The 21,945-nt window shown below is 31.6% G+C and overlaps 2 protein-coding genes across 2 annotated transcripts in view; one reads left to right on the top strand and one right to left on the bottom strand.

Annotated features, from left to right (window-relative positions):
- Nucleotides 1–53: 53 nt before the first annotated feature.
- LOTGIDRAFT_233342 (hypothetical protein) lies at nucleotides 54–2,672 on the bottom strand. The gene is made up of 5 exons (XM_009059172.1): nucleotides 2,561–2,672; nucleotides 1,748–1,885; nucleotides 873–969; nucleotides 455–569; nucleotides 54–178 (listed from the first exon to the last, which is right to left on the bottom strand). The coding sequence occupies exons 1-5, from the start codon at nucleotides 2,615–2,617 to the stop codon at nucleotides 70–72; spliced, it is 516 nt and encodes a 171-aa protein (XP_009057420.1). The 5' UTR covers nucleotides 2,618–2,672; the 3' UTR covers nucleotides 54–69.
- A 1,125-nt stretch (nucleotides 2,673–3,797) lies between these two features.
- LOTGIDRAFT_233341 (hypothetical protein) overlaps nucleotides 3,798–21,945 on the top strand; it is a gene marked incomplete at both ends in the record, with an annotated part of 31,879 nt that continues 13,731 nt past the window's right edge. Inside the window, 27 exons of the mRNA XM_009059171.1 lie at nucleotides 3,798–3,903; nucleotides 7,925–8,094; nucleotides 9,824–9,995; nucleotides 10,811–10,954; nucleotides 11,339–11,451; nucleotides 11,600–11,669; nucleotides 11,909–11,993; nucleotides 12,193–12,271; nucleotides 12,667–12,817; nucleotides 13,062–13,198; nucleotides 13,544–13,635; nucleotides 13,815–13,917; nucleotides 14,464–14,676; nucleotides 15,074–15,114; nucleotides 15,486–15,540; nucleotides 15,740–15,818; nucleotides 16,043–16,148; nucleotides 16,764–16,920; nucleotides 17,446–17,572; nucleotides 18,092–18,219; nucleotides 18,762–18,839; nucleotides 19,027–19,097; nucleotides 19,410–19,482; nucleotides 19,770–19,931; nucleotides 20,266–20,326; nucleotides 20,588–20,681; nucleotides 21,307–21,404. Coding sequence (XP_009057419.1) covers nucleotides 3,798–3,903; nucleotides 7,925–8,094; nucleotides 9,824–9,995; nucleotides 10,811–10,954; nucleotides 11,339–11,451; nucleotides 11,600–11,669; nucleotides 11,909–11,993; nucleotides 12,193–12,271; nucleotides 12,667–12,817; nucleotides 13,062–13,198; nucleotides 13,544–13,635; nucleotides 13,815–13,917; nucleotides 14,464–14,676; nucleotides 15,074–15,114; nucleotides 15,486–15,540; nucleotides 15,740–15,818; nucleotides 16,043–16,148; nucleotides 16,764–16,920; nucleotides 17,446–17,572; nucleotides 18,092–18,219; nucleotides 18,762–18,839; nucleotides 19,027–19,097; nucleotides 19,410–19,482; nucleotides 19,770–19,931; nucleotides 20,266–20,326; nucleotides 20,588–20,681; nucleotides 21,307–21,404 — 2,965 coding nt within the window. The remainder of the gene's footprint in view (nucleotides 3,904–7,924; nucleotides 8,095–9,823; nucleotides 9,996–10,810; nucleotides 10,955–11,338; nucleotides 11,452–11,599; nucleotides 11,670–11,908; nucleotides 11,994–12,192; nucleotides 12,272–12,666; nucleotides 12,818–13,061; nucleotides 13,199–13,543; nucleotides 13,636–13,814; nucleotides 13,918–14,463; nucleotides 14,677–15,073; nucleotides 15,115–15,485; nucleotides 15,541–15,739; nucleotides 15,819–16,042; nucleotides 16,149–16,763; nucleotides 16,921–17,445; nucleotides 17,573–18,091; nucleotides 18,220–18,761; nucleotides 18,840–19,026; nucleotides 19,098–19,409; nucleotides 19,483–19,769; nucleotides 19,932–20,265; nucleotides 20,327–20,587; nucleotides 20,682–21,306; nucleotides 21,405–21,945) is intronic.

The following is a 21,945-nucleotide window of genomic DNA, read 5'->3' as shown; positions in this document are numbered from 1 at the left end:
CCTGCATGCGGAACCCATATTCTTTAGATTAGAGGGATTGCATTTTTTCATCGAAATTCTTAAAATGTTTTATTTTAATTGAGCAATGATAGCTTTACAGAAATCTGGTAGATCTTGTGGTAGTCTAGAAGTTATCATATTACCATCTACAACCACCGATTTATCTTCATATAAACCTCTAAAATATACAACATATTAAAATTATATTAAAACTTTAGATATACTTCCCCACTTTATTTGTGTCGTCTCACAATAATTTCATATCTTAAATTTGTGATTTGTTCTTCATAAATATCAGATGACCCCAAGAACACACGTAACATGATCTGACTCGTACAATATCAAAAGGTGATAAACATTAGTGCAGTGTTATTCTCGTATCATAATAATAGTAATATGGTGTTATATCTTATGATAAAAAGGGACAACAAGCAATATAATTAAATGATTTTACCCTGCATTCTCAACATCGTCTTTTATTGCTGAAAAACACGTTAATTTTTTCCCTTTTAGAATTTTAGCCGAACAAAACATCCAGGCACCGTGACATATTGCTGCTATAGGTTTCCCTGAAATACAACCATATTTTAAAACAGGGCATCAATTGTTTTATAATTATTTGGCAGCATTACTATTAAGGATTCCTTAAGATTCCAAATTAAATTGCTAAGGATATTCGAAGACAAATAAGCGAGAAAAAATTTTCACCAGGCGATTCGTCTACAATCAAGTGGAAGGCTTCAGACGTGACATACTGTTAAACTCTTTCAGACATGTTAATTTCCATTATTGCTTGTTTTAAAACTTTTTTTTTAAGATTACAACATAAGGCGATTAATATTCAAAAGAAACTCATACTGATTATAACTCACCAGATTCATAAATACCTTTTACCAATGACAGGAAACGCTGATCTCGTCTCCAGTAGTCAGGAGCAAATCCTCCAGGAATAATCAAAGCGTCTAAATCCTTTAAAAGACAGTAATGGAAATCCATTATCGTGATAAGAAAATTAGTTCTAGGGTGGAGGTGGGGGGAGGGATGGGCATCTTTACAATTTCAACCCTTTTTCGAAATGAGCTGCATTCAATAACTTGGCATCATTCGACACTTCTTATAATATCATGGAATGCAACGATTTGATTGGACGCTTAAGATCAAAGCCCTCAACAGATAAAAAATATGGCTTATTGTTAACAGGCTTTCTGGTGAGAGCTCTGAATGGCTGCATTCTCTAGCGAACAATCCAATCAAATCGCTGCATTTACAAACTTCTATGGTGCAAGAAAAGTAGCTGATGATGTCATGATATTAGACGCAGTTGACATCGTGAAAATGGGACAGAGTTTTGGGATCAATTAAGCATCTGTATAACATGCAACATTCTTGCTGTGCACAACGTTTGCTTTCTAATATCATAGTACTAATACATCCTCAGTTCAGCCAATGTAAAATACTGAAAGGTTGTATAGTCTAAAAAATCCTAGTAGTAAGGCCTAGAGTTCCAAAAATTGTGCCCTTGCCTCGTTTTATTACATTTAGAAGTGAAAAATGAATCTGATTGAATGATGACGCTCTGTGGAGTCTTGCCAGAGAAAAAATCGGCGACAAACATCAAACTGGTTTTGAGGTTCAAAATCCTGTCGGAAAAGCGATAAGGTTGTCGTGGAAGCGCGGGCAAACGTAACATTTTACTTAAGATTTGGGTCGGTGGCATTAGGGGGTGTAAAGTCCAAAGTCTACAAACCTCTAATTTGATTTCATCAATACCATACGCTGCTTTACATGGGTAAGAATGTTTACTATTATATACTTTATTTTTCTCGGGTCCTATGGTAAATGTCTCGTGACCTTCCTCTCGTAGTCTGTAATAGGGGTACCATAGCTAAAAGTAGAAATCTTGAATGTAGCCTATGGCTTAGATTTCAAAATCGATTCATTTGCATGAAAAAAAAAAAATTATTTAACAATCTGTTCAGTCTAAATGAAGGTCATATTGAATGTCATCCGGTAAAAGTACAAATGAAGATTTAAAGATACGGGTGACATATAGAATATTGGATGGCTTTTGGCTATTTGCCACGCCTGGTAAATATCTCCTGCCAGATCAGTTCTATATTGCGATTCATACTCAAAGTAACATTTTCAAATTTTACATTATTTGTCTAAGAATGTCTTCGGATAAATATGATATGGTTTGCTAATTTTACAATGTAGAAACAAATAAGGTATTCTGTCCCATAAATTGCAAATAAAATGACCGGGCCGCTTATTTAAGACAGAAAGTTCTTGTCAATTTGTAATGGATATTTCAATACTTAAAAATATATCGCCAAATACTGTTACCTCTACGTTAATAGTGAAAGAGCAAAATGCTATATTACGTATTTTACAAATTGTGCAATAACATAGTACTACAAGTAAAACACTAAACACGGGTGAGATGGAGTAGGAACAAAAAACGAGAGTGTCCGAATGAATATGCAAAAAGTAATGGAACACAACTGATAGTTTCTTCGTGTTAGATTTTCTCTGTATTTTCTTGCAAATTATGCATTACCTCGAGATCTTCATAGTTAAATTCAACCAGTATTCCAATCTTTTTAGTCTGCGACATTTTCTAAACACTGTTTTATCTTAATAAAATCAAAACCAGGATATTTATTGTTGTGACAATGGCCCGATTGACTAGGGTACTTTCAACGAATTCTCAACATTTAGTCCGAAGTATTACTACTTGTTGTCACAGTTTCATTATGAAATTTTGCGACAGTTTAAATTCCACAATGTGTAAGATGAGAGGAACTCGGGAACGGAAAAACAAACTACACATAATTTTGAAGAAGACACAAATCTTAAGACCACACGGTCGCATATCTTTCAAAGCAACCTCTATCAAGTTAAAAAATTAGTATGAATATTACTGATAGCATCGTACAAATTTAGAGAATCACGAGCTGGGAAATTTGTTATAGGACTAAAGTGCAACAGCAGCCACTCGGTTCTTAACTAAGCTTATTCTACACATTGATGAGTTAAATTTGACACAGTTATCATCAGACATATCCTTTACGAACTTCGCACTCACTAACCTGAAGGTCCAGGGTTCAATCCCGGCATGGGTGGAGATAACACCTTCAAGAATTTGCAATCTGGCAAAATGTCACTTAAAGTGATACTACGTCTTAGAATGAACATAAAAATTAAGTTCTCGAAATGGTCAATATGAGTATATTATATTCATCAGTTAAATTACCTGGTGTCATAAAGTTACAACAGAATCTCTGTAAAATTGGAAAATTCATAAAACTAAGTAATTATTGAAAACGCGTAATCTTGATATTAAGCGTTTTTCAATAGTTAATTGCATATTTATGGATAATTACTAAGTTTTTTTTTACTTTATCGGATTATATAAGGATCTTGTTATGTTATTTATGACACCAGGTATATCTACTGGCTCTTATTCGCCAAGTTTAAAATTCTTAAATATTATGTTAATTCTAAGATGTATTATCACTTTAATGCACCCTGTATAGTTTTGCCCGTCTTAATTAGCCCAAACGATGCAGAAAAGTAGGATGTAAAATTCATCTCATTTTATATGCGCAATTGTTCGGATTAATTTTACCTAAAGAGTGGTCCGATTAATCATCGGTCCGAATTGTCTTTGGTCCGAGTTGTCCTTATCCAGCTGGGTTCACTCTATTAGAATGAACGAACTGAATGTTACTAATTTTAGAGCGGATGTCCTTCAGTAGTCCGCTACAGCACGTGTTATACAATCGAGAGTTGTTATGGCAGGTAATACGGCAGTTGATGAAAATAAAAAAGCTGACGACACGTGTGTGGATGCAGAAAATAATCGCCAAACTAATGAAAGCATGAAACCCAAAGACGAAGGTAAGCAATTATATAAAAATTAAGTGAAAAGAACTTGTGGAATTTGCACAGTTTCTGAAAACATTTCGCGGATGCCAGTTTTATTCGGTTTGCACCGACTAAACGAAATCCGACCGAAATTATATAATGAACATGTAAACCTATACATGGCATTCTTATTTTTGAAATCATATTTGTAACTGCTTTTTTGTGTAATATTATGCACTGACACGACTATGCTAGAATTTGGTATTCAGTGAAGAAAAGCTCTTCAAGAAAAGTGGTTCAACAATTGAGACCAATGTCAAGTCCGAAAGAATGAATATCGGTGTCAAAGGTCATTCGGTAAAATATTAATTAAAGTCGATTTGCAACGTTTTTTGCATTAACCTTTCGCCCTTTTAAGACCACTGTATGCATCTCACTTCTTCTTGTTTTTTGTGGGCTCGAACATTACATGATATCAAAGATTTTTGCTGATATTGAAAAATATTTTGTAACCTATTTTCAAGGTTGAAAGGTCAATAAATATAGTCTCACGCAATAATACAGTTTTATAACAACCTAAACCAGCTGATAATATTCTTTTAACTGTTACATCATTATATAACATTAAGTAGTTTTCCTCCAGTCTTCTTAGAGATAATGCTCATATTGATTAGATTTGACTGTAGCCTACCTATCATTCAAAATTTAGTTCACTTACTCCCAGTCCTGCCTGATCCTGATGTCCATTAATTTTTGTTGTACGGGGTACCAAGTTGAAAAAATCTTTGGGATTTAAATAATAATTCATACCCGTACTGGCATTTGCAGGCTTTTAATTCTTAAATTTCACAGACCTAAAACGACAGTTGAGTCAGAAATTCTTAGTTTGAAATGTGGGTCATTTTTGCAAGAAATATTTCTTTTGTAATTTTAGCTTTAAGGCATACTTTTCCGCTCCAGGTGGGCTAATGAAGACGGGCAATGCCATGCAGGGTGCAATGGGAGAAATTTTGCCAGGACAGAGGCTTTTTCGATTTCCAACTGTCGAGGGATCCTTAACGTGCACAGCCTGGAGCACACAAGGCCTTGGTTTATAGTCCTATCTGAATGACTAGACGCTTTTTCCATGTCAGCCCCTCTTACTTGCAAACTTGGTTGAAAAATTGACCTATGCAGAGATCGAATGTAGGGTGCATTTAAAATCTGATGATTGATGTTGTTTCTCATTGACGTTTCCCTGTTCTTGAAAAAAAAAAATTGTAAGGTGTGTATCATATACTGTCACTAATTTTTTGGGAAGGTTAACATGAGGTATATCATGTATAGAATGTTTTTATACAACACATTAAGGAAAAAATGAATTCTCAACAGGGTTAAGTACTGGTACTGAAAATATATCCAATACTGGCTTAGGGCGCAGTACCAATTTTTGAGTCACCAATTGGTAATAAAAGTCCATATGAAACAATCATTTACTTTTTTGAAGTGCCTAACTGATGTCCAGATTTTTATCGTAGCCTAGTTCAAAATAATACATACTTTCAGATTCGTCAGTATTGGGGATGATTTGAGTCTTGAATATATGTAAATCGTTTTCAGAAATACTAGAACTGCACAAATAGCATAATTCCTTCAAACTATTTTTTTCTATTTCTATATTATGTCTTTTCTATATGGCAGAGTCTCAAGAAAAGACGAGTCATTTTAATGAAAATAATTTTGGACACACAATGATTCGAAAGCTCAAATTTCGTTGGTGAGCTGTGACTACGATATTAAAGGGATGTTAAAAATGTTCCTTTAAAGAGTTTTTATTATATGTAAAAAGCATGACTATTGAAGTTATTGAGCCATCATTTGTCAAAGAGACAAAATCCAGTGCAGTGTTCTCTTACAAAGTTATGAGTTATTGTTAATAAAAGCTTATATTATGTAGAATGTGTTCAAACATGACAATGCATGTATATACCCTTAATTAGTATTTAAGTCAGATCCTTGTAAATTAGGTGATAAAAAGGCTGCTAAAGATAGGGTCTGCTAGGTTTTTCATTGTTCTCATTTAGTGAAGTGTTTAATTCCATCAGTTACCTTTGACCTTTTAATAACCAGATGTTCAGATCAGATTTCTACTTACTGGTATGAACATCAATGTGCTTTTTATTCTGTTTCAAATATTTTCATTTCACGTGGTTAACATTTGCCAAGGGTTTTCTTGACTGTGGCTTAACCATACTGATATGTTTCAGTGCACTATGACATACATATTTTTATTGAACCTAAAGTAAAATACTTAAGTTGAATAATATATAAATTGCTATAGAATACTTTTTAGGACATTCACATTTATATTAGTTCTTTATATTTGAAACATTCTGGTCCCCCTCATTTTTAGGACTTTTCTTTTTTCATAGTCTTTCTTGATCGAACTTTTTATACATTCTACTATGTGACAATTCAAATCCATAAGCTTATTGCATAGGACTTCAACAAAGCCTTAACAAAAACAAAATGGCACAGAAAAAGTTTTGTTGTACAATGTCCACTGAAAGTCTTTTTTGGTAAACACATTTTGCATTCCTTGAAAAAAAAAAAATTTTACATCTGATATTTTCGTGTACTTTTGTAAAAAAAAAACCCAAAAAACATTTTACATCTGATTTTTTCGTTGACTTTTGTAAAACAAAAAACATTTTACATCTGATATTTTCTTTGTCTATAGTACCTTTATTAAAGAGACTGTAAAGAGGTTTTCTGAATTTTTTCCAATTTTCAATCAGACATCTGTGGTTCCTGCAACTCAGTCAACTCACTAATTACAAAATATGCTTTATCACTTAAGGCCCTTTGCAATTAGTGACATCATCAAACACTTGGTTTTAGTGAAATTGCAGGAACCACAACTGTCTAATTGAAAATTAGAATAGTGTAAATTGATATCAGTGTCCCAGATCTCTTTACAGTCCCTTTAAGTAAGTAGTTGTAGTGTAATAACTTAATAATTACCATTTTTATTCAACATGGTTCTTGTCAGTACAAATAAACTGGACATGTTTTCTTTAGGTTACTTTGACTTTGATGCCTTCTGTAGCTCCTTATCTGTCAAACAGCTGAAATAAATTGCTCTTTGACCTATACACAAAGTGTTTTCATTTAAAATTGTTTATTGGACATGCTGTCATAGTCACTTCAAGTTGTCAGGTCCTGGTATTTTACTGATATATAAAAGAAATAAACTTTGAAAAACCAATGGTATTTTTTCACAAAATTCTTATATAAGGGCATTATGTGAATCATTTGTGATAAAGTATTTTAATTCAGTTTCTGACCAGGTTATTTTCTCCTCTCTCAAATGGATATATTTGGTTTGGTTTAATTGTGGGTGATTCTTCTCTTGCCATCCATCATCTAGGAATGGCATTTCCTCTAAGAAATATAACCAATCAAATATTCCATTTAATAAAAGATTTTAGTACCATACGGTTCTATATGTAGTAACTTCTGGGATATTCATTTTGAAGCTTATGGACAAAATCAAACTGATCAGGACTTAAAAGGACAGGTGTGCCATTCTTATTGACCAATCATACTTTAGTCTCAGAAACATGATTTTTATTTACCTAAGCCAATTAGTAAAAGTGTTTATAGCTCACTGTCAAAATTTGAGCCTTCAAATCCATGTGTGTCCAAGAATATCTGCCCTTGAATGATAAAATGATGACTTGTCATTTTAAGATACTCTGTGATTATAGAAAATGCATATATATATATTGTGTAAAATTCCTAGTTTGAGATATTTTTGAAGAAATTCTGCAATTTTCGTACATTTCTAGACTAAAATCAACTCGCCAAAATGCCGCATCTGTCCCTTTAAAAGAGAAATGTGTCAGATCAAGGATGTCAAAGTCCTCTTTGCTACAGCGAAAAAATACAAAATGAAACATCTAGATCTGTAACTGAAATGGATAGAAAATATTATGTACGCTGTATTGTGTCTATGTTAGAATCTACTTCTCATTCATAAAATTTATAGACCATTTTTTTTTTTCAATTACAGAAATAAGTGTTGGTAATAAAGAGGACAATGAGGCTGTATGTTGTAAAAATGGAGATGGGGAGGAGAACAAAACTACTGAAGAAAAAGATTTACAAGAAATAGTCTTGATACAAGACACTGGATTTACCATTAAAATATCACCACCAAATGTAGAAGCTTTTGAACTTCCTGTAAGTTATATTGACTCTCTGTATAATATATTTTTTCCATGTATCAAAATTACATCCATTGCACCATAGAGACATTATCCTGTCTAACATTCATCCCTTGGAAAATAGTTTTGAAAGATCAATTGAAATATTTAAAGTGATACTATGTCTTAGAATGAACATAAAATTTAAGTTCTCAAGAATGGTCAGTATGAGTATATGTATCCTGGTGTCATAAAGTTACAACAGAATCCCTGTAAATTCTGGAAAATTGGAAAATTCCTATCACTAAGTAATTATTGAAAAACGCTTAATGTTAATATCAAGCGTTTTTTAATGGTTAATTGCATAATTACTAAGTTTTTTGGGTTTATAGGATTATATAAGGATCCTGTTATGTTATTTATGACACCAGGTATATCTACTGATGAATATATGTTCATATTGGCCAATTTTAAAATTCTTAAATTTCATGTTCATTGTAAGACATATCACTTTAAATTCAAGATAAAGCTTAATGCTTATTACTTGTGTTAAATTTGATGAAACTACTATGTCAAATTGTAGGTCAATTTACCCATACATTTGAAATGATATGAATTTTACATTATTTCAATAAAAAATTAAAAGGGATTGTAACAAGGTTTTTTAAATTTCTTATGTGTGCACTGATAGCATCAGTTTTTCAATCAGATGTCTGTGGTTCTTGCGATTCCACTAAAACTAAGTGTTTGACGTTACCCTCGTGAAGGGCCTAATGCAACAAAGTGTATTTTGCAATAAGTGACGTTATTAAACATTTAGTTTTTGCAGAATTTCAGGAACCACAGATGTTGACTGAAAACTTGAATGGTGCGAATGGAAGCTATCAGTTAGATCTGCGCTACACTTCAAACATTTAGAACACCTCTTAACAATCCTTTTAATGAAATTATATCACAATGTAAAAAACTTTTACATTTGAAGCAGCTAATTATGTTGCATATTTTTTCTCAGATTGCAAGGAAGTCTCTTAAATCTAACAAGAACCATATTGCAAGAAGAATTTTCTCTGCTGGAGTATCAGATTATTGTCAATTGCCACCTGATTACTTTAATAACTGTATCTGACAAACTATATACAGTTACACAGATACCTGAGAAGTAGCTCAATTTTGACCATGATAGGGATAGATGTTAAGAAATAGCTAGTTTTCTAAAGATTTTTTTGATAATGATGAAAATTTAACTTCTAAATTATTTTGTTTTCACATTATGAACTTTTGAATATGATTTGGAGAAATTTGTTGTGTAGAGTGAAATAACTATTTCAAAATTAAAATCTATTATTGTCTTGTCTAGCATAGTGCTGGTATGATATATCGGTGAATTGATGTATTGGATACAACATGCCATGATACGTGTATCGTATCACAACGTTTGTATTGATGCTTAACGATACTTTTCACACCATAAAAAAGCAGAGATTTTTATGAGTTGTTTTATGATACAACCATTTTTTTCGCTGAAATTGGTAAAAACTTTTTATTAGACAGTGGACACAACTAATTATTACAATAAGTTATGAATTAATATATGGAAACTTTGAAGATTAAATATTAATTTTTATCCCATTTACCCATATCACAATATGTATCGTATCGTGACCCTTGTATCGCGATACGATGCATATCAGGGCATGATTGCAATACCAAGCACTAGTCTAACAAATCTTATTAATTTTGATCAAATAATCTTTTTGTTTTTAAAGGTGAGTTCAATGGAATTGGTACAAGAGATTTATCAGGTATTGATGGATAGAGAAGATACATGTCATAGAACCTGTTTCTCTCTACAGCTAGATGGTGTGACATTAGATAACTTCTCTGAATTAAAGTCTATCGAATCTTTGAAAGAAGGTTCTGTTGTCAAAGTTGTAGAAGGTGAGTGGATAGCAAATAATTCACATCTAGCACTTGAGAATATTATTGAATAAAGGTGTCATTAAAATACGGGAGAATGCAATGCTAATAAATGTGATTCTTCTGCATTTTAAACAAAAAAGTCTTTGACTCTAGATATATTAAAATGAAGATTGCCTGTTAACGATTATGAAATATAAGGCTTACAATTAATGTTCAAATAATAAAGAAAAAACTTGGCTTTTAGTCGAATGATTTATTTTGTTGAATTCTTCCTTATTGCTACGGTCATCTTCACAATGTCAAGCTATTATAAACTGCGTCTTATACCCTGACTGCCATAATAACCACTTTTATTATAATATAGAATGCAGCGATAATTGGATCTTACACTTGAGAGTACAGCCAATGAAATTGTCGCATCTACAAACTTCTTTGATACAATAAATGTGGCTATTGTAATCAAGGTATAAGACAAAGTCTGGTTTCACCATAAGTCTGTAATAGCTTGATATTGTGAAGATGTGCTATGTCATTTATGCATTGAATATTTGTACTTTGTTCAACTTTCATTAGACACCTGTTGATACAGTTTGTCTATGAACAACTCTGGCACAGGTGACTGAAATGATTTAAGAATCTCATCATTTAAGGAAGTGATGACAAAATTCAGGCACTAACTTAATCTTCTGTACAGATATTGAATTTTGGAGATCACTGCTGGATACTACTAGTTAAGAAAGAATTGTTATATTGAAAAGAAAGAATTGTTATATTGAAATTAAGCTATCTCACAGTGTGTATCCTTATCAAATAAGCTTCTTATCTTCTTGTAGAACCATATTCTATTCGGGAAGCCAGGATACATGTACGTCATATTAGAGATTTATTGAAGTCTTTAGACTTGGCTGATGCTTATAATGGATCAGATTGTATGTCTTTATCCTTCCTTAATACTGTAACAGCACCTGATGTTGTAGGTAGGTTGCAGATTATCTTGGTCTGATTAAGGTTTTATGTGGGCGGAATAAGGAAGAAGGGGGGGAAGGGGGAATGAAGCATAGTTAAAACTGAATGTTATGGTTAAAACTTTTATTAGTTATGAATGAATTTATAAATCAAGGATTACTGCCTCTATTGATATTTGTGGGAGATCGAAGAATTATTACAATTTTTTTTAGAATGGATGGATCTGCATACCAATGAAAGAATTTTTTTTTTAAGAAGCACTGGCCTAGGTCACAAGTAGAGACTATAGATTTCAGCATAAGAATACATCGATTTGATAGATTTATGAATATAACTACACAAATCATTCAGATATGTAATGTGATTTACAATGTTTTTGATGAATAATTTTCCAGAAAAAAAGAAAAGTAAAAGTGAATCAATTGATTGTACACCTCCAGATTATATTCTACCTAATAATAAAGAAAGACCACTCTTACCATTACATCCTGGTGTTAAAGAACAGAAGGTAAGAATTGATCAGACAAAAAAGGAAATATCAGACAAAAAAGGAAATGCCAAGTATTATTCTTAGAATCTTAAAATCAATTTGATGAGGTTACAGACTGTACCAAATCTTTGTCTAGGTGCTATAACAAACTTTGTTACTTTTCTAGGCACCACAATGTTTAAAGGTATTAACATATAGTGGATGGAACCCACCTCCTGGCAATAGAAGAATGCATGGTAGGTTAAATTCCAAAATTGTATTTTCTAAACTCAAGATTGAATTGTTCCAACCAAATTTTCGTCTGATCTTAGAAATATCATTAAAAGTCAGAGAAAAGAATTCTTTTGTTTAATATGTTGTATATTTTTATGGTCTAAGCAAAATCTGCCCATATTCATTCTATTAAGTTCTTTGTATATGAAATTGAAGTCCACATAGTGAAAACTCAAATGTTTGCTTTTCCTTTGATTTGCAGGTGATTTATTATATCTGTATTTAATGACATTAGAAGATAAAAAATTCCATATCACAGCATCTACTAAAGGTTTCTTTATCAACCAGTAAGCATTGCCTGTTATTCTTTTTACCAATTATATAATAAAAAAAGATGTACTATTCGTGTTCATCAAATTTGCATGTTAACAAGTCCTAAGTATACATGTTGAAATCTCTATATCCAAACCAGTAAATATGAAGTGATGTTTGTATCTGTAACAGCACTGATGACTATCAGTTTTGAATTGTTTACATCTTTTACAGTTCTACAGAAATAGATTTTAATCCACAAGCAATACAGCCTAGTTATCTTTCTCATTCATTGATAGATTTAATGAATCAGGTATGTTTTTCTGATCTATATTTACTATCTTCCTTTGAAGGGCCAGGCCTAATTTTCACCCAAATAAAGATATTATTATTATTATTATTTGTCTAGTAGAAAATGACTCTTTGCATTGATCAGTTTCTTTCTTATGTGCATGAACTCTTATGTGATTCAACTTTATTGTGGATAAACATTGCAATTATAGGATTTTTCAGTAATACAAAAGCAGAGGACTGTTAAATGGTGCAAGGAACTATATTTGTTTTGTGTTGGACAAGACAACTAACAGTGATTTTTTTCGAACACTTGATACCACTCTGCAACTGGGTTGTCAGTTCCTTTCTGAAAGTCTGAAGACAGAGGAGGTGTTTTTGACTTGTATTGAGACGTTTGAACATCATTTCTTACAGATCAGTCCCGCCTTCAAGAAAAACTTTGCGTTGCTATTGAAGAAGAGATGCCAGAAACATCCATTTGAAAGAGTACCAGCACCATATCAGGTTAACTCTTGGATGGCACCACTACCTCAACATTCAATAGATTATATACGTGCTGAAGATGGTAAGATGATTAAATTTGCTTTATGAATGAAATGATGAAAAAATAACTTGAATGTTCATGAAGGTCCTTGACAACCAGTCACTGGACACTGGAAATTTTGTGAAAAATATGACTTGCCAATTTTGATTCTTGCTGGCAAACAGACTTTCATTGAGAGAGACCCTCTAAATATATGACATACATTGTGAAAATGAAACAAGTTTAAAGCAGAATTATAAAGTAATGACTGTATCTATTTTTGCAGCTTTTTCAACAAGACTAGGATATGAAGAACATATACCAGGTCAAACTAGAGACTGGAATGAAGAAATACAAATGACTAGAGAATTATCTTGTAAAAATCTACCAGATAGATTGATTAGAGAGAGAGCTATCTTTAAGGTAAATAGATAAACTTTCACTTGCTGACTGAGATTAGAACTCACAACCAACATTTATTCCATGTCACATGCAAATGTCAACAAATGCTAAGGCTAAAGAAGACTATGCTATAGTTCATCATCGAAATGTAATTAATATCATAGATTTGATGCTTGCTCACCTGAAAGTTATAAGTTCAATCCTGGCACAGATAGTAGGTTTTACCCAAATCCCTTTGTAAACCAGGCTGTGCACATAAAAATCATTACGAAGTGTGGGCCAATTTCGCTCATTGAATAAACATGGCACATAAACCATCAGATTAAATTGTGAATACTAAACTATATATATGATTTATATTTGTAGGTACACAGTGATTTTGTAGCTGCAGCTACAAGAGGTGCTCAAGCTGTAATAGATGGTAATGTGATGCCTATTAATCCTGGAGAAGATTCCAAGTGAGATATATTAGGAATAATCTATTTAGTTGTTGAATGACCAGCTTGTCAGTTCCTTATTAGATCTATTGTCTCTCCTTATGATATGGTTATAACCTTTGTTTTTGGTTTTTGTTAAGAGGCACAGGCTCATGTCAAATTTGTTATATGACCATAAATTTTTTTTTTTTGTATTTCAGAATGCAGATGTTCATATGGAATAATATCTTCTTTAGTTTAGGATTTGATGTAAAAGATCATTATAAAGATTTTGGTGGAGATGCTGCAGCTTACGTAGCACCTGTAAGTTGTCTTTGCAATTTGTTGGGTGACATTTGATTATCATTTCTGTGAATTCTGAAAAATAAGCAACTTCATGATAAAGACTTGATATTTCAGGGTAATGATTAACAAGGTGTTAAAGTTTATTTTGATATTTCAGGGAAATGATTAACAAGGTGTTTGATATTTCAGAGTAATGATTTACAAGGTGTTTGATATTTCAGGGTAATGATTTACAAGGTGTTTGATATTTCAGAGTAATGATTTACAAGGTGTTTGATATTTCAGAGTAATGATTTACAAGGTGTTAAAGCTTATTTTGATATTTCAGAGTAATGATTAACAAGGTGTTTGATATTTCAGAGTAATGATTTATAAGGTGTTAAAGCTTATTTTGATATTTCAGAGTAATGATTAGCAAGGCATTAAAGTTTATATTGATATTTCAGGGTAATGATTTACAAGGTGTTTGATATTTCAAAGTAATGATTTACAAGGTGTTAAAGCTTATTTTGATATTTCAGAGTAATGATTAACAAGGTGTTAAAGTTTATATTGATATTTCAGGGTAATGATTTACAAGGTGTTAAAGCGTATTTTGGTGCTGATCAAGAAGGATTATATACATTGGGTACTGTAGTAGTTGATTATAGAGGATATAGAGTAACAGCCCAGTCTATAATACCTGGTATATTGGAGAGAGAACAAGAACAATCTGTAGTCTATGGCTCAGTTGATTTTGGTAAAACTATTGTTACTCATGATAAATATAAAGATCTGGTAAGCATTGTACTTTTCAATCACATTTTTTAACTTTATTCGAGCTACCTTTATTACTATGGTGTGTTGATAGGGAGGTATATGTTAGATCTGAAACTTTGTCCATGGTTGTCACTTTCAATGAATTATGTTAATTATTCTGCTTCGTGCCCAGTCTTATGGATCTTATGTTATGAATTAAACCTCTAGTTCTAAATGTCCCAGCCACAAAATGAAACACGAAATTCAAATTATAATATTGGCATAAACTTTTCATATCAAATATATCGATCATAAATAAGGAAGTTTTTCATATGGAGAAAGAGTATCAACCAGATGAAGACCCATAGTTGAAGAACATTTCTGCCTGACAATTGTCAGTTTGCCAAGTGATAACAATGTAAAAATGTAATTTTAGCTTTCAAAAACAGCTGCACAATTGAAAATCCGCCCTCACAAGTAAGTTTAATTGTTTTTTGAACATCACAATTGTTAATTTAAAATATAAATGTAGATCTAGAATAGATGTGTTATGTCCTAATTTTTTTGAAAATGTGAATAATGATTTTGTTAAAGATCAATGATGACTTTAAAATTTAGTTTTCATTACTCTTCATTGTGTGTGGTGACTAGAAAGTTGCTCTCAATTGTACATCATTACTGAACTAATGATGATGCACAACCATTGTGCAATCAAAGCACATACTTCTATTTAAAATGGATATCTGAGACGTGAATCTTATTTAGATTTTTTTGAGTTTAGGTGTTGTGTGATATCTTAATGTAACATTGTACCAGTTGAACAGTTATAATGTTTTTGTTTTATTCAGAGTTATCAACAATAAAGATGAAGAAATAGAATTATTTTCTTCTATTGAGTGTAAGGTTAGTACTTTTTTATTTTTAAGATTTGTAATTGTATATAGAGTACGTTTAGAATTACAGATTTACAAGCTTAGTAATTTGGTGAAAAGGTTAAAATGTGTATTTAAAATGTTGTATTTAAAATGTTGTTTTTGTTGTTTTTAAAATGTTGTATTTAAAATGTTGTTGTTGTATTTAAAATGTTGTTGTTGTATTGCAGGGTATAATTGGTAATGATCAACGTCACTATATTCTAGATTTATTACGAACATTTCCTCCAGATGCCAACTACCTTAGAGGTAAGAATTGATCATGAATTAAATTGCTGGAAAACAAAATTGATAACTGAATTTACTCAACAACAAAGCTACTGATTATATGAAGTAGGCATCCCAGATGCTGATGATATTCAAATTTAGTCTAAAATAACCCATAATTGTACAAATATGTATATTCATGGTCATTTCTCTTGAATATAAAGTAGTACATACTTGTTTCAACCCTTTGTTTTATTCATTGACAGTGAAAGGTGAAGAATTGAGTAAAGAAATGAAAGAACATGGTTACCCTAAAAAACATCCACATAAATTAGCTTGTCTACGTCAAGAATTAGTGGATGCTTTTGTAGAGTAAGTACTGTATTGCATTTTCAAACAATCAAATTTGTCTTGCATAATATACCTGCACACAGAAGCTATCGCTTTAATGAGAAGTGCATGAATGAATACAGCCTCTGTGTGGGCCAGACTTAAGTAATATAATATTTCTAAAGTATGCTATTTATATCTATGTATCTGCTTGATCAAACTGAATTTGTTTTAAAAGAGTTAATTAAAAATGGAGAGTACTAATTGTTAATTAAGCAGTTTTGTACTTTATAATGACTAGATATTATTACTCAAAAACCCTTAGAATACATAAGAGTCATATTTCTCTACAATTGGGCGTTCAAATCCGTACAGTAGTTTTCTAACAGCTTACAAAAAACATAACGAACTTAAAAATCCTACATAATGGTTTTAAATATTTTTGGCGTTTAAAAATTAACTACTGGATTTCAGTTAAAACTTTCAGATACTTTTGGTGTATTCTGGTGTATATATTTCACAAATTTCAGCAAAAAAAAATTTTGACCTACAAAAAAAGCGGAATTTCCCTTTAAATATTTTGATGTTGATCAGTCAAGTTTGATGTGGTAAGTGTTTGCTATCTACACACTATTTAATTAGTTAATTATTTTCTAGGAACAGATATTTAGCCTTCGTCCGTCACGCAGCCTTCCAGTTTCAACAATTACAGTTGACTAAACAGAATCCTAGTAAATTATTAAATAAAGATATCAAACCTGTAGAGAAAGATATCAACTCCAATGATAATAAAGCAACTGAAGACAAGATTCCAGTAAGTTCCATATAGATTGTATTTTGGCTCTGTTGAAAGGCAATAGCACTCTGAAAATTTGCATCAATGCAAATACTGTTAGGAACTAAGGGATCCCTAACTATCTCTACTTAGACGTGGTATTTTTTTAATTTTTTAGAATAAAAGCACTAAAAATTGAGTTTTATTTGATAAAACGATTTCTATATAGGAAATGATAAAATCTCCTCTCGTACCCCACATGTAGTCTGTTGCCCCCTTGATTTTCTACTTCCTCTATTATTTTTTCCGTCTTCATTAGCCCACATGGTGAAGAAAAGTAAGACGTAAAACTCATTTCATTTCATTTTCTTTCTGTTATTTTTGTTCCTTACTAGTATCCCTGGCGACTCTAGTGAATTGGTAATCAAACTACTTCATGATGAAATGCCATTTTCTGACAAAAAATGCTTTGAATTCATTGTTTAACTAGCCTAGAGTAAATGAAAAAACTGGTGTGGTTAAGAACTGCTCTTACATTTGAGTTTTTTTGTTTTTTTTCTGCAGGATGGTGTAGAGAATGGTATAAAAGAGAAAATAATTGGTAATGATAATAAAGATACACAAGAAGAAATTGTTACTGAAGAAGCTAAAAAAATAGTTGAAACATTAACTGGTTCTGATAGTGCTACTTGTAAGTCACCAAGATTCTTAGATTAGTGAATAGATATTCAGAGATATCTAATGAATCTGTAGAGTTGTTGAATTATTGTGATCTTGTTCCATATATTTACCTGGGAGCCGCGGTGGCTCAGTGAGTTAGACGCTTGCTCGCTAACCTGAAGGTCCAGGGTTCAATCCCGGCATAGGTCGAGATAATTGAAAAAGAGTAGGCTAATGCCGCTGTCCTGGCAAAATTTCCCTTATTGTAACCTGCATGGCGTTGCCCGTCTTCATTAGCCCACATGGTGCAGAAAAGTAGGACGTAAAACACCATTCATTTCATTTCATTTTTTCCCTTATATTTACCTGTATTCTACAACTCGATGCAAGACACTGTCAAATGACTTTCAATAAGTCACCTTTCCTCATTTCATACAAACCAGCTGCAAGAGAGTTGTTGTCAAGTACCAGCAAATCCTGGAGAATGCAAAAGTTCAAAGGTCATGAATAAATCTATCATTGAAAAATTTCTTAAATTTGAAATTTGTAGTTGAAGAAAATACTAAAGATATAGTCAAGAAAGCTGCTACTGCAGTATGTTCATTATCAGATACAGAATTTAATGTTACATTTAATCCTGATGTATTTCAACCTCATGTTAAACATATTAATCCTCAGGTAAATATTGCTTTATTTTACATTATCTCAATGATACACCTTATACTGTAGCATGTCTTTTATAAGTCAGGTATGCAATAACAATGAAATTTTAGTTTTCAACGCTCATGAGGGTGCCGCGGTGGCTCAGTGAGTTAGACACTTGCTCGCTAACCTGAAGGTCCAGGGTTCAATCGCGGAATACGTCGAGATAATACCTTCGGATTTTTCAACCCGGTTTCCCCCCTGTCTTTGATGCAGGTAAGAGGGGCTGACATGGAAAAAGCATCTAGTCGTTCGGATGGGACAGTAAACCGAGGCCCTGTGTGCTACAGGCTGTCTACGTTAAAGATCCCTAGACATTTGGAAATTGAAATAGGGCTGGCTAATGGCGCTGTCCTGGCAAAATTTCCCTCATTGCACCCTACATGGCGTTGCCGGTTTTCATTAGCCCACATGAGATTGTGCACATTAGTTCAATAATAAATTGTATTTTGATTATATATTGCTCTCACTAATAGTTTCATTAGTACATTAGTTATTATATTCTTTCTTTATTGTAGGGTGAAACTTTGAAACGAGAAAAACAGATTGTGAAAGACGCTGCCGAATTCTTAGTGTTACATCAAATCCCTACAATGGTAAGTGACAAATATTTGTTAAATTTTTACTTTGAAATGTAATTAAGTATGTTTTGGTTCACTGGCCAATTTTTAATATCCAAATTTCTTTCCATTCCAAAAAAAAATTATCAGTCTAAAATTGAAGCTTTTTAAATTGAGATTTTTGGTGAGGGGCATATGAAATTTTAAAATTGTCTATTTGTAGGTGAATGATTGTTTAGATCACAGTTCATCACCTATAGATGGTACAACATTAACTGAAGCCATGCATAATAGGTAAGTATGCTCAGAGAGAGAGATGAGATTTTTTTTTACCCACCAATTGCACTTTCACAAACAAAGATTCATTCAAAATCAATTACCAATATTAGATTTCCCAGATGGTGGCCAAAAAATTTTCTTTTGTTTAGTTCATTTAATGTTTTCAGGTCTCCATTTGCTCCCCTAACCCTCTATTATATCTGTATATTGGTTCATATCAAAATTTTAACTACTCATAAGGAATCAATCTCTATGTATTTGCTATCTCACTATTTTATACCATTGTTCATATTCAGTCATTTTATCATTAATTTATATATTTTTCAGGGGTATTAATGTACGCTATCTAGGAAAAGTTACTGAATTTTTTGCCAAATATCAAAGTGTATCATATGTTTATGTAAGTTAAATTTATTCTTCATATGTGAAAAGCAAGAAAATTTATTTCAGTCAATAATGCACTAAGCAAACGTTATTAAACAATATTCTGAACCGGTCTCTCAACGTAGACAACAGTTCTACTTGATCAACTTCAGTTGGGATGCAGGCTGACATAGGTTTTGTCTGAAGATCGCATAGGGTAAAACATGTTTTTTTTAGGTTCTGTTTTAATATTTCTATACCACTCTACAATTGATGCATTGAGCACTATTTTGACAGTGAACATTTTTTATATTTATTTTTCAGACTATATGTGTAGGAGAATTAATCTGCAGATCTGCCAAACATATCTATAAAACATATATGCAGGGGGTAGATATGGCTAATCTATCTTCAGCTATAGCACATTTTCTAAACTGTTTACTTGGTAGTTATAATTCACCTACAGCACACATATCACCTGAAGATGTAAGTTTTGCTTCTTGTTAATTTAACCTAATTTGACTTAGTTTTAGTGTAGGGCTCCAATTTTTTTTTTTTAGTTGAAACCTTTGGAATAAGAAGACATATTTCTCTACTATTTGGCCTTTATTTCACTAAAATTGGTACATTAGTTTTAACTAGTTTTGGTTTTCTAAAATTTACTACAAGATACTAATACTTAAAAACTTTCAGATAAATAAAGAGATCAATTTCTCTAGATTTTGGTGTATAGTTTCATATGAGAAATATCAATTTATAATGCATTTATGGCAAGTTTTAAAAGTAATAGTGAAGTCATCAATAAGAACTTTATTTACAGATGCAAGCCAGAAGAGCTAGACGGAAGAAGAAATCCATTTATAGAGGACATGGTATCGCCGGTAAGATTTCTTCTTTATAACTAATTATATAGATCAATTATTTGATTTGTGGCAAACCAAAAGTCAAATTTTCATTCTGTAAAATGATGCAATGAAATCACAGCAGCAGAAAAAAAAAATGCATTTTTTGATTAATGTTGAAACTGTTTTTAATTTTTTTTAGAAGAAAATATAACCATGTATATTGTATGGAAAAAATATAATATTTTTGAATGAAATTTCTCCACTATATATGTATTGAATTTTATTTGCATATTGCAGCTGATAATACTGAATGGATGAATGAAACACCTAAGTCATTATGGAAGAAAATTATTGATGAAGCTCAAGATTATTATCATTATACTTTAGAATGGTATGTATAAACTATAAACAGAATGAAGTGGTGAAAGGTTGATAGCCAATATGAGAACTGACCTGCAAAATTTCCTTTTGTTTTATGAAACTTGTTTTTTACTCCAAAACCATATTCCGGTGTTGATATTGTTTATTGTCCATATCTCAGTGATATTCAGTGGTTCTTTTGTCTATATTTCAGTGATTCTATTGACTATATTTCAGTGATATTCAGTTATTCTATTGTCTATATTTCAGTGATATTCAGTTAATCTTTTGACTATATTTCAGTGATATTCAGTTATTCTATTGACTATATTTCAGTGATATTCGGTTATTCTATTGACTATATTTCAGTGATATTCAGTTATTCTATTGACTATATTTCAGTGATATTCAGTTATGCTATTGTCTATATTTCAGTGATTCTATTGTCTATATTTCAGTGATATTCGGTTATTCTATTGACTATATTTCAGTGATATTCAGTTATTCTATTGTCTATATTTCAGTGATATTCAGTTATTCTATTGACTATATTTCAGTGATATTCAGTTATTCTATTGACTATATTTCAGTGATATTCAGTTATTCTATTGACTATATTTCAGTGATATTCAGTTATTCTATTGTCTATATTTCAGTGATTCTATTGTCTATATTTCAGTGATATTCGGTTATTCTATTGACTATATTTCAGTGATATTCAGTTATTCTATTGTCTATATTTCAGTGATATTCGGTTATTCTATTGACTATATTTCAGTGATATTCAGTTATTCTATTGACTATATTTCAGTGATATTCAGTTATTCTATTGTCTATATTTCAGTGATATTCAGTTATTCTATTGACTATATTTCAGTGATATTCAGTCATTCTATTGACTATATTTCAGTGATATTCAGTTATTCTATTGACTATATTTCAGTTATATTAAGTTATTCTATTGTCTATATTTCAGTGATGCTATTGTCTAGATTTCAGTGATTTTCTTAGATTTTATTGTCTAAATTTCAGTGATTCCATTGACCAGATTTCAGTGATATTCAGATTTTACTGTCTAAATTTCCATGATTCTCTTGTCTAAATTTCAGAGATATTCAGTGATAATATTTTCTATACTTCTGTGATTCTATTGTCTGTATTTCAGTGATTTTATTGTCTACATTTCAGTGTTCTATTGTCTAAATTTCAATGATATTCAGTGATATTATTGTCTATATTTCAGTGATTTTATTGTCTATGTTTTAGTAATATTCAGTGATTTTATTGTCAATATT

Source organism: Lottia gigantea, assembly GCF_000327385.1.
Source record: "Lottia gigantea unplaced genomic scaffold LOTGIsca_38, whole genome shotgun sequence".
In the NCBI taxonomy this organism is placed as follows: Eukaryota; Metazoa; Mollusca; class Gastropoda; family Lottiidae; genus Lottia; species Lottia gigantea.
Note: the sequence above shows the minus strand (reverse complement) of the source record. Positions and strands in the feature narration are given on the sequence as shown.

What these genes read in the sequence shown, in the direction of transcription:
- LOTGIDRAFT_233342 (XM_009059172.1), bottom strand. Translation starts at nt 2,617, where the DNA reads ATGTCGCAGACTAAAAAGATTGGAATACTGGTTGAATTTAACTATGAA. An exon ending in TTGATGAAATCAAATTAGAG is followed by an intron (nt 970 to 1,747) that starts GTTTGTAGACTT and finishes TGTCTTTTAAAG; the next exon opens with GATTTAGACGCTTTGATTAT. An exon ending in AAAAGGTATTTATGAATCTG is followed by an intron (nt 570 to 872) that starts GTGAGTTATAAT and finishes GTTGTATTTCAG; the next exon opens with GGAAACCTATAGCAGCAATA.